The sequence below is a fragment of the Pelodiscus sinensis genome, chromosome 1 (genome assembly GCF_052426305.1).
Source record: "Pelodiscus sinensis isolate ZL-2025 chromosome 1, ASM5242630v1, whole genome shotgun sequence".
Taxonomy (NCBI): Eukaryota; Metazoa; Chordata; order Testudines; family Trionychidae; genus Pelodiscus; species Pelodiscus sinensis.
The window spans coordinates 83,975,940-83,988,215 of NC_143052.1; the positions used below are offsets into that span (position 1 = coordinate 83,975,940).

General features: G+C 42.8%; 1 protein-coding gene across 6 annotated transcripts in view; it reads left to right on the forward strand.

Annotated features, from left to right (window-relative positions):
- Positions 1 to 12,276, forward strand: part of CFAP54 (cilia and flagella associated protein 54) — a 243,621-nt gene that overhangs the window by 33,740 nt on the left and 197,605 nt on the right. For all 6 annotated transcript variants that reach the window (XR_012905249.2, XM_075933789.2, XM_075933754.2 and 3 more), the window contains 4 exons: positions 7,672 to 7,764; positions 8,859 to 8,971; positions 9,077 to 9,248; positions 9,873 to 9,958. Coding sequence is in view for 5 of the 6 variants with exons in the window: in XM_075933789.2 (XP_075789904.2) it covers positions 7,672 to 7,764; positions 8,859 to 8,971; positions 9,077 to 9,248; positions 9,873 to 9,958 (464 nt within the window). In the remaining variant the exon portion in view is untranslated. The remainder of the gene's footprint in view (positions 1 to 7,671; positions 7,765 to 8,858; positions 8,972 to 9,076; positions 9,249 to 9,872; positions 9,959 to 12,276) is intronic.

The window sequence follows — 12,276 nt, forward strand, 5'->3', positions numbered from 1 at the left end:
GCGTAGGAACCAGCGTATATATGCTTATTTGTATCCAGTCATTGCAACATAGAGGATGTAGAGAGTAATTGTGGTCATTAGTACAGCACATGGGTGGAATGCTAGCTTCCAGTGGGCTGTGATGCAGTCCTATAGCCCAACTCATAGATTGGGGTGCTGGAGATTTCATCCCTTGACTTCTACTTCATTCCCAGTACAAAGTACATTTAGTCAAGCTTTGTGTGGTTTTCAACTTGGAAGAATACATTTTGTTGCTGCTACAAGAATTTAAATAGCCTGTGTTTTTTTAAAAAAAATGCACAAATCAACTAAGCAAGTAATTAAAATAATGGCTGATGGCTACACAGTCTTCCTGAAATGTGCTGACAAGTCCTTTTTGTGCATACTTCCTGCAACAGTACAGGCCCATACACAGGGAGAGGAGAGGGAATACAGAAGGTGAAAACACACTCCCCCATGGTCCTCCAAATAAGCATAAGGCTAGGGCAGTGTATTGCCCCTGCCTACCTCCTCTGTGCTCTGGCCTGCTAAGGGAAGGCAGGAGCAGTGGGTTGCCCCAGCCTCCCACCCTCTTGCTCCGGCCAGCCGGGGGAAGGCTGGGGCTGATTCCCACACCCCACCAGAGTGAGGCCGGGGGCAGGGATGGGCCACCATGATGGGGGCGGAGCAGCCACCATCCCCTCCCTTGGCTCTCACTCCGTCCCCCCCCCCCCCCGAAATGTATGCGTACGGGCCTGCGGTAGATCTTTGACATGCAAATTCTTAGTTGCTCATTATTATGTGTATGCCTAGAATGTTTATACACCAAAGGTTTCTCTTTCTTAGATTTGCTCTGCCACTGCTTAAAGCATTTTCAGTCTCATGTGTTTGGGAACATAGAGCATGTCATTTTCTGTGCTAAGTCAGACCCAAGCATCCCCTATTAACTTTAACTTCAGTTGCATGAGTATAATTTTGGAGAAAATCTGTCTAATGTAGTTTATTTACCAGATTAAATAGTTGTTTAGAACAGGGGTGGCCAAACCGTTACAGGCAAAGAGCCAAATTAGTTGTGCATATAGTGCAAAGAGCTGGGGGGGGGGGAAGTTGTCGAGCAAAAAAAAGGGGCCTGCCCCTTTAAGAAATGCCATTTTGAATGGCCGCACTGGATGACACAGGGAGCCGATGAGCACAGGGAGGCAGGGGCCATTTTCAGGGGTGCAGGGACAACTTGATAAGTTGCACTTTTCGGGGGGGGGGGCAGTTTAGAAGGACACTTGAGGAGTCAAATTTTGCACTGATTTTCACCCTATGCATCTTCATTGAAGTCAGTAGAATTCTATGGAGGTGTAAATAAGTATAGAATTAAAATCATGGAGCGGAAAATGTTTTGATAATAAAATAATATACAAAGTAAATACATTTAATAATTGTATTTTACTTACAAGATCATTATGATTCAAACTGATTGGAAATTTTCTAACAGAGCATTTTTCTGACAGAAAATGCTGATTGTCAAAATAAAAGTATTTTGTGAGTATGTGTTGGCTTCACTGAATCTTACAACAGAAACCAGGCAGACTTTCTGCTAGCTTGTCTGTCAGTAGTGTGGGCCGCAATAGAGCTGAAACCTTGGAAGCCAGGGTTGGCAGAGCTTCCTAGCTTCTTGGTAGTTAAATTCTAGGGCATGTCTAGCCTACATTTTTCTTTCAAAAGAAGATATGCAAATTAGTGCCAAATTTGCATATCTTCTTCTGATTGCTTTTTTGAAAGAGGTTTTTTTGAAAAAGCAAGCAGTCTACGTGCGGTTCTTTTGAAAAAAAACCCCACTTTTTCAAAAGAACCCTTCTTCCTCAAAAAATGAGGTTTACAGCATTCTATCGCAAAGGTTTTTTTTTTCTGAAAGAACTGTATCTAGACTACTTGCTTCTTAAAAAAAACCTCTTTCGAAAAAGCAATCGGAAAAAGATATGCAAATTCGTGCTGAATTTGCATATCTTCTTTTGAAAGCAAAATGTATCTAGACGTGAGAACATAAGAACATAAGAATGGTCATATTGGGTCAGACCAAACATCCATCTAAACTCAGTATCTTATCTTCTGAATGGCCAGTGCCAGATGCCCCAGAGGGATTGAATAGACACAGGTAATAATTAAGTGATCCTTCTCCTGTCATCCATTTTCAGACCCTGACAAACAGAGACTAGGGACACCATTCCTACCCATCCTGGCTAATAGCCATTGATGAACCTAACTGCCATTAATTTATCTAGTTCTTTCTTAAACCTCTTCTGGCAAGGAGTTCCATAGGTTGACTGTGTGCTGCATGAAGAATAACTTCCTGTTGTTTGTTTCGAACCAGCTACCTACTAATTTCATCTGGTGACCCCTAGTTCTTATGTTATAGGAACAAGTAAATAACTTTTCCTTATTTATTTTCTTCATTCCTGTCATGATTTTACAGCCCTTTATTATATACCCCCTTAGTCTCCTCTTTTATAAGCTGAAAAGCCCCAGTCTTTTTAATCTCTCTTCATATGAAACCTGTTCCAAACCCCTAATCATTTTTGTTGCCCTTTTCTGAAACGTTCCAATGCCAATATATCTTTTTTGAAATGAGGTGTACCGTGGATTTATATAGAGATAAGATATTCTCTGTCTTATTCTCTATCACTTTTTAAATGATTCCTAGTATTCTGTTTGCTTTTTTGACTGCTGCTGCACATTGAGTGGATGTTTTCAGAGAGCTATCCACAAAGACTCCAAAATCTCTCTCTCGAGTGGTTATAGCTAAATTAGCCCCTATCATTTTGTATGTGTAGGTGGGATTATTTTTTCCAATGTGCATTACTTTGCATTTATCAACATTAAAATTCATTTGCCATTTTGTTGCCCAATCACCTAATTTTGTGAGATCTTTTTGAATCTCTTCACAGTCTGCTTTGGTCTTAACTATCTAGAGCAGTTTAGTATTGTCTGCAAATTTTGCCATGTGACTGTTTACCCCTTTCTCCGGATCATTAATAAGTAGGTTAAATAGGATTAGTCCTAGGATGGACTCGTGGGGGACATCATCATTCACCTCTCTCCATTCTGAAAACTGACCATTTATTTTTACCCTTTGTTTCTTGTTCTTTAACCAGTTATCAATCCATGAGAAGACCTTTCCTCTTATCCCATGACACGTAATTTTACTTAAGAGCCTTTGGTGAGGGACAGTGTCAAAGGCTTTCTGGAAATCTAGGTACACTATATCCACTGGTTCTTCTTCGAGTAGTGTCCCCGTGGGTGCTCCACTACAGGTGTCGGGCTTCGTTCCACGAGGCGTACAGATAGTTGGGAATGGCTTGCTAGTTCGAACTAACTAGCCCGTGCCGCGTGTAGCCGCGCGGCACGGGGTTCGAACAAGCCGGCATTTAAAAATGGCGCTGGCCGGCTTATGCAAATGAAGCCCGGGAAATTCAAATCCCGGGCTTCATTTGCACGTTCGGTATGCATACATTACCCCGCTAGTTCGAACTAGCGGGGTAGTGTAGACATACCCTAAGTTACTTGTTCCTTCCCAGTTAGCACCCCCCACCCATTATAGTATAGTTAGTTATCACAGTTCATTAGTTAGTTAGTTAGTTAGTTCATTAAAAAAAAGTTATTTTTGTTCGATCCCTCAGGCCCTTCGTTCGGCCTGCAGGGATCTTTTTTTCCTCCTTCTCCTGCTAAGGCACTTACTCCAACATTCCTGCCGGGTTTAAAAGATGTGCCTCCTGTGGCGATGCGATGCCGGCCTCGGACAAACACTCCTACTGCATTCGCTGCTTGGGAGAGGGGTGTATCCCACAGAAATGCGGTCATTGCTCTAAGTTGACCGCCAGGGCCAGACACAACAAGGAGATGCATCTGAAGATGCTCCTTTTTAACATGGCACTTCAGCCCTCACCCGCAGCCAAGCATCCAAAGGGCTCCACAGTCGCGGAAGGCCTGCGAAGGCAGAACGTCCGGTCTGTCTAGGAGTGCGAGTGCCTGGGACGCACCGGGCTCTTCGGCATTCCTGTCTGCCCATTGCAAATCGCCCAAGGGCCGTAGCACATTGGAACCTAGTCCCGTGCTTTCCTCAGCACCATCCTGTATGGCACTGCGGTCCGAGTCCACACTGGTGGCAATGGCACCGAGCGCTCGAATGGCACCGCAACGATCGGCACTGTATCGGCACCGGAGGGTGCTTCACAGCACCGTGCCCAACCATCTGGGGCTGCCTCTAAGCCGGTGCCCAGGCACGAGTCGATGCCGAGACTGGTGTCGATGCCGACACAGGCGCTGTCCGCACCGACATTGGTACGGAGGCATACACCGGCACCGGAAATGGAGATGACTACGGCGCTGGATACACTGGCACCGAGGCCGGCACCGAGACAGCTGGCACTGACGGAGGCGGTGGCTCAGCTGGAGAAACCGGCACTAAGGCATAAGCCTAAGACGAAGCCAAAGACGGTGCCAAAAGAGGATACACTACCGCCCTCACCGCACCGTGCATTACCGCGCAACATGGAGTCCTGTCAGTTGCAGTCGGCACCGACACTGACCAAGGCACCGACTACCCAACCTGCACCAGAGATCCAGCCATCTAGTCCCTCATCCCAGGGCACGACACCACCTTCTTTGGCCTCAGCACCTGTGTCACCATCTGAGTCCGCCTCCATCATATCAGTGCCTTGTAGCCCAGTGGTCACTGATCCCTCTTCAGTGACTGGAGTACTTACAAAGGCTCAGAAGAAGAGGCGCCACTTACGTTTACCGTCTCCTAGTCCCACTAGGACTGTGTTTTCACCGGGACCCTCACCTCCGCCTCGATATGACCAACGGCATCATGAATGCTCACGGTCACCGCAGTATTGGAGATCTCCGAGATGCTCTCCGTCACCTCCACGTCATCATCGGCACTATTATTCCAGATCTCCATCACGATATTCTGTGAGGTCACAGTCTCCGGTGTCACCTGCTCGTGTGCATCACTATCAGCAAGGCAGTTACTCACCTGCATATTCTCGCCATGGCCATCACCATCAGTCAGATCATGCACATTACCATGACCACTCGTACTCATCTTCTCGGAGTCGCCGTCAATCGTACTCGCTTCAGCCGCCAACTCACGACACCATCCCTCCAGCACAACTGCCTTCAACACCCACGGGCGATGATAGAGCTTCTGGACAAGCCAACATCCCTCCTTCTTCCTCCAGGGATACACAACCCATTGGTTCTCCAGTGGACATCTTATCCTCGTCACCAGATGGTGCAGTCTTTGATCACAAGTCTTCACCCATAGATGATTACGGGCAAGTCCAGGAGCTGTTTAAAAGGGTTGCTCACTCGCAAAACCTGCGCTCTCCCGAGGCACCTCAAAAACAGCATGCCCTCTTACAGAATTTACAACAATGTGCATTGGGGTCGCACATGCATGGCATGCAAGATGCGCATGCACAGCCACCCTCCCCTCAGTTCCTTGATACTGTCCGCGGCTCAAGAGAGACCTCCACAGTGCTCTTCATTCCTCAATAGTTTTCTGTAGATAAATAGCTTAGTTTAACTTCCTGGTTCTTCTCCCTAGTTCTTATCAAGTTCTTCTCCTAAAAACAAACAAACAAAAATACTCTGCCATTCATTCCTCCAAGTTGTTTTACCCACTGCTTATGGCTACCCACCCGGGATAATGAGCTCACCCAGTTATAAATGTTACACAGACTTCCATGTTCATCGGGACTGCTTACACTGCGCAAAAATTAAGGAATGCACGCGGAGAGACAGAGACTTCCATTTGAATATACTCATGACTGAAAAGTATCAGAGGGGTAGCCGTGTTAGTCTGAATCTGCAAAAGCGACGAGGAGTCCTGTGGCACCTTATAGACTAACAGAAGTGTAGGAGCATAAGCTTTCGTGGGCAAAGACCCACTTTGTCAGATGCATGTAGTGGAAATTTCCAGAGGCAGGAATAAATATGCAGGCCAGGATCAGGCTGGAGATGACCAGGTGGATCCAATCAAGGAGGATGAGGCCCAATCTGTCTCCTCACTTCCTCGTGTGGGTATCGCAGTTTACAGCACTCCCAGTTACCTTCGTGACACTACGGATTTCCTGAGAAAACTACAATGCATAGGTGATCTTCCAGAAAACACCATCCTAGCCACCATGGATGTAGAGGCTCTCTACACAAACATCCCACATGCAGATGGAGTACAAGCTGTTAGGAACAGTATTCCTGATGATGCCACAGCACAACTGGTGGCTGAACTCTGTGAATTTATCCTCACACACAACTATTTCAGATTTGGTGACAACATATACCTCCAGACCAGTGGCACTGCTATGGGCACCCGCATGGCCCCACAATACGCCAACATTTTTATGGCTGACCTGGAACAAGGCTTCCTCAGCTCTCGTCCACTTACACCCCTTCTCTACCTACGCTACATCGATGACATCTTCATCATCTGGACCCATGGGAAGGAGACTCTGGAAGAATTTCACCATGATTTCAACAGCTTCCACCCCACCATCAACCACAGGACTCCTCGTCGCTTATGACTGAAAAGGGGCAACACCTTTCTTCAGACCCGGGCACTCAGGGGATTCCCAACAATAAGGGAGACAATGTTAAAAAGTTCCCAAAGAGATGTGCTTCCTCTCTGCCAGAAGAGTTTCAGTAGCTTAAACAGCATTCGAATGATAAATAAACAAGAAAAGCCAAGAAACCATTGCACCTCAGCACATACAATAACCTGGGCACCTCTAGTGCTGACTGGGCTCTCTACAAATGCTTCTCACACGGTGCTTGAATACTGCATGTACATGTGGTTGTCCTAGATCAAGAAAGATATAGTGGAATTGAAAAAGTTTCAAAAAAGGACAGCAAAACGATTGATATATGGAGAGCTTAATAAGACTGAGACTTTTCAGCTTGGAAAAAAAGACAACTAAGCGGGAATATGATAAAGGGTTTATACACTCATGACCGGTGTGGAGAGAGTAAGGAAGGAAACATTATTTATTTCTTCTTATAACACAAGAATTAGGGGGTCACCACATTAAATTAATGGGCAGCAGATAAAAAACAAACAAAAGGACATATTTTTTCACACAACACAGTCACTCTGTGGAATTTTTTGCCAGAAGACGTGAAGACCACAACAATAACTGTGTTCAAAAAAGAACTTAATAAATTTATGGAGGATAGAGTCATCAATGCCTGTTAGCCAGGATGGGCAGAAATGATGTATCTAGCCTCTGTTTGAAAGAAGACAGGAACAGGCAATGGGATGGATCACTTGAAAATGATTTGTTCTGTCTGTTTCCTTTGGGCCACTGTCAGAAGACAGGAGGCTGGGGTAGATGGACCTTTGGTCTGACCCAGAATTGCCAAAAAGTGAGCCACTTGAGCTCTGAGCAGCTTGGGAAGCTTCATGAATTTTGTTTAGAAAAAGTCAAAACAGAATGTGTTTTTGGATTTTTTTCAAAGCAAAAATTATGGAATCCTTTGTTTTATGTGCATCTTGAAGTAGCATGTTTTCATGATTTTTTTTTAATTTCAAAATTTCCTGTACAACAGGTGTTCTGGTTTCTGAACAGTCCTCATTATGAGTAAATAAAATATAATATCAAATACATTGTATTATTATCTAATAAGCTACTTTTGTTAAAGGTGGCGGCAGCTTTGCTGGTACACAAGGAAGTAATACTGAGGTTTCTGGTGTAATACATGCATCCTCAACACTTATGCAGCTGATATTAACAGGTAAATTAGTTTGTATTTTCAAAGCATTTTGAACCCAGTCATGCAAACTCTTAGCATGCAGACTCTCAGCATGTCACAGCCCAGTGGTAGTTCTTTGTCTACAGAGTTTGCAAGATCCTGTCTTCTATTAGTATTCAGGCTATTAGAACTAATAATTTAATATACTTTCCATTCTAATTACAAAGCTATTATAAACTTTACTGAAGTAGCAGGCATTATAATAAAATGGTAATACAGTGAACATACAGTTGAACATACATCCAGAGATCTTCAGGTGCTTTACAAACATCAAAGGCCAAATTTTGATGTGATAACTGTGAGATGTTCTTAGGGAGGAGAGAGAGATGGACATGGCTGAGCAGAAGGTTCTTGAGTCATCATTTCTGTGCAGAACAGGATGACATGGCCTTGAAGCAGTCTTTATTGCTCTTTAAAAAAGATACCTGCTGCCAAACATTAATCTAATCCTCTTTCCAACATCTTCAGCCAAAGGGACACACTTTGGAGCTCCCTCACTAGAAGACTCTCTTGGGACAGTGGAACACTGCTGAGTACGATACTTGGGGCTTACCCTTGTGTATGGTAGAAAGGACCATGTGCTCCCCTATTCGGTCCTGCTCCTATATAAATTCACTTGAGAGGAAAGAGAGATGAGGCTTCCCAATATGTATATGTATATTTGCAGATTTAGCAATGAGAACTCTTCAGCCATCTTTGCACAAGTTTTTCACATTCCTAAAAGTAATACTTGAAGGGAGGAGGATATGTGTGGACTATGGTTGCATGTGTGTATACCCATTTTGAATAACTGCCTGTTATTTCTGTAGGCAGTTTGAAGACTCATTAATATCAACAGCAATATAGCCTTTTGGAATGTAACATGGCAGTCTAGTTTTATAAGCACTAAAATTACTCAGCATTATAATATAGTCTATTTTGTGGAGTTATTGAGAAATCCCTCAGGATTGTTCAATGTCTGCAGAATTCTTGTGTGGAGTTTTAGCTTTGTATAACACAGATGCTAACATGGGCTTTAATTTTACTGAATATTATATTTTTAAAAAGAATAGTATTTTTATTTGCTATTGTTATAGGGAAAAATGGTGTTTCTGGAGAAGCTGCTGTGAAGTTTATAAAATTAGCTTTCAGCTACGAAGAGTGGGATGTATTTGATTCTACTTTTGGTCTAGTGATTAATTTTCTTCAGGTAATCCAGATTTACTCTGCATTATATATGAGGGTATTAAACCAGGTTTATCTTAATAAATTATCAAAGCACACTTTCATTACCTGTTTCTGTTTAAACTACTAGAGCCAAGATGATCCAATATGGAAGAAAGCAGAAACGGAACTTAGGCTTATTATTGCGATGCAGCCTCTAGTGTCCACGAGAAAATCGAAACATGGCTTTTCTGTCCAGGAAAATACTTTCAAAGAAGCTACAATATCTCGTAGTTCTGGAAAAAGAACAATTGCGCGTCAAGGTTTGTTTTAGACATTGACAGCTGTGAGTTGAAATTATTAGATTTCAAATATCTTTTCAGCAAGAAATTTTGTTATTTTTATGGAGAAGTTCTTTAAAATACACTATAATATAAATTTTTCTGTGACTGTAGCTAGCAACTGAGAAATTATGACCTACAGAACTATGTTTTACTTACTTGCACTTGTCAAAACTTGACTTAATGACATTTACGGTTAACGGGAGACAATCTAACTTATATTTTCAGACATTTTTCTAGGAATAAAATTGAACCCTCGGTGGAACTGACATGTATGACTTTAATTTGTCCTTTCTTATGGTTCATCTATCTGAGGTTTATTTTCACTTAAACAAGAAGAACTTATTAGAAGTGTGCTGTCATTTAAATCTGTATTTTGTCATCCACAAAATTACATGCATCTTGAAAACATTTCCACTTACCAAAATGGTAATGTGTATTCTTCACAGAAGTGGGGAATGTATAAAATAGGAAATGTGCTTCTCTTTCATATTTACTGTTTACTAAACTATATTGCAGCTGGTGCAAATTGGAATAGCTGCATCGAAATGTGTGTGAGAAATAATATCTTGATTTTACTTTTTCTTCCTTTTCTTCCTTCTATAGAAGGACCCCTAAAGCATGGAGACCCTTCTGATGATCTTGTCACTTTGGCAACCACGTTGTTTTCCTGTATATGTACATCTATGCAGGTATAAAAGAATGATTCATATTTCTTGCATATGAATTACTTGCTATTGTATCTGTCAAATGACTGGGACTTGAGCAGTCATTCCTAGTGGTTGGAGCAGGAGTTGTTGATCAGAGCTGAATTAATGCCTAGCAGTAATTGGGGCCCAGTGTCAAGGCTGGAGTCAAAGGCCAGCTACCAGAGCCAAGGGTCAGAGTTGAAGTCAAGAGGTCAGGAATCAGAGCCATGGGTCCGAACTGGTTTATCCAGAAAGAACAAAGGCAGGAACAGAAGCTAATAGAGCTATGAAGAAATGCTTTGAGGAGCCTCTGAACTGCTACTGGGCTTGTGGAATCCTTCAACCAATCAGTTGGCACAGCCAATCAAGCAGCCTACTATGGGTCAGTTGCACTCATTAGATTGCCTGGAATCTGACTCTGCTGCAGACACTGTATGTAATTCAAGGTTAGAGGAAGTTTTGCATGGTTGACAAGCTTTATAGATTACTAGTGGACTCTACCTGGTGCTTGCCTACTTTCCTCTCTCTAGCCACTTTTGCTTGCATTGCCGGAGAGGTTGAGAGCGTGATGACATTCTGTCACATGGCAGGAAATTTTTTTTTATATATGTAGAGACAAGAAAAACAAAATGAATTAATTCATAAGAAATGTGATTAGTTGTGGTTTTTTTTGTTTTAATTTACTTTTTATTGTAATTGGTCCTATGTAGTTGAAACAGTTTTATAAAATTATTAAAATCATTTTCAAAAACTATCAGGCTAACTGGTAATAATCAAGGAAGGAGATGAAATTCCTTTATACTGTGTTGCATTCAGGGAAGAAAGTGTGCTCAAATATGGAGTAATGTGTTAATATTATGGGATATAGGCTAAACCTCCAGTTAGCACAACTTGCCAGCTGCCTGCATGACCGCTCTGTAGTGTGAGTACAGGTTAGAACTAGGGATGTGAAGGACTAGTCAACTAGTTGACTATCCGATAAGCAAATGCTTATTGGATAGTCGACAGGATAGTCGACTAGTTGCTCCCCTCCAAGGCGGGGGAGGGGGGGGAAGAAGGGGATACTTCAAAATGGCAGTGCCACAAAGATCTCGAGTTTAGCTACTCCATGCGGCACTGCTGCTTTGAATGCCGTGGGGAGCCTGGCATCAGGCCCCTCACGGCATGTCAAAATGGCAGTGCTGCATGGAGCCCAGGATCATCTGGGGACTCCCCAGCTGACCCTGGGCTCCGTGCAGTGCTCCCACTTTGAAATGCCACGTGGAGCCCAGCGTCATGCTCCTTGTGGTGTTTCAAAGTGGCAGCACGGCGTGGAGCCGGAGATCAGCTGGGGACTTCCCTGCTGACCCCAGGCTCCTTGCGGTGCTGCTGCTTTGAAATGTCATTATGGCTTTGGCACTTTTGCCTTTGAAGTCTGGCAAGAACCCTAAAGCTTTTGCTACGCTTCTAAGGCGGAGGTGCCCTATTGACTAATGCATTGACTATTCGATTAGTCAATTACCCGATACTTAACATCCTTAGTTAGAACCACTTAAATGCTGCTAGTTCTTCAATGCTTTCCCACAATTCCTCCTGTGTGTCCAGACAGGACAAACAAATTCTCACACAGTTTACTGAAAAAGAGTTCATGGACTGGATGAACTTACTGATTACTACTAGGGAACACTCCTAGAAGACTTAGTGTCACACAGAAGTGAGCGTGACACCACCATTGCATTTCTTGGTATGAGTGTTCTCATTAAAGCCAAGCTAACTTGAGAGAAATAACTTCAGTGTAGATAACTTTAGGTAACACTGCAGTGAAGACATACCTATGTTTTATTTATATGCTAACATTTTTAAACAGCAGTTAACTTAGAATGCTTTTAATACCTTTACAAATATAGATGTAACTTGATAATGTATTTAAAGATGGTAAAATACATTTTACTAGAAATAATATTTTTTAAAATAACTTTTAATTAAATGTGTTTGCTGGCATAGTTTGTAAAATATCTCTTTCTCCCCTTAGTCTCCATAAGTTCTAGACTACAGTCCTTTGTCGGAAAAAGCTATGCAAATTATGCTCCACAATTTGCGTAGCTTTTTCTGATCGCTTTTCCGGAAGAGGCTTTTCTGCCATTTGGCCTCATCTAGACAGGGCCAAATGGCAGAAAAGCCTCCTCTTTTGGAGGAGCTTGTAGAACGAGGTATACAGGGCTTCCCAAAATAGTATGTTTGCTTTTCCACAAAAAAAAGTGGAAGAGCAAACGCATTCTCTGGACATGGCAGAGTTTTTCCACACCAGTCTAGACATACCCATAGTTTATAAAATTTGTGGC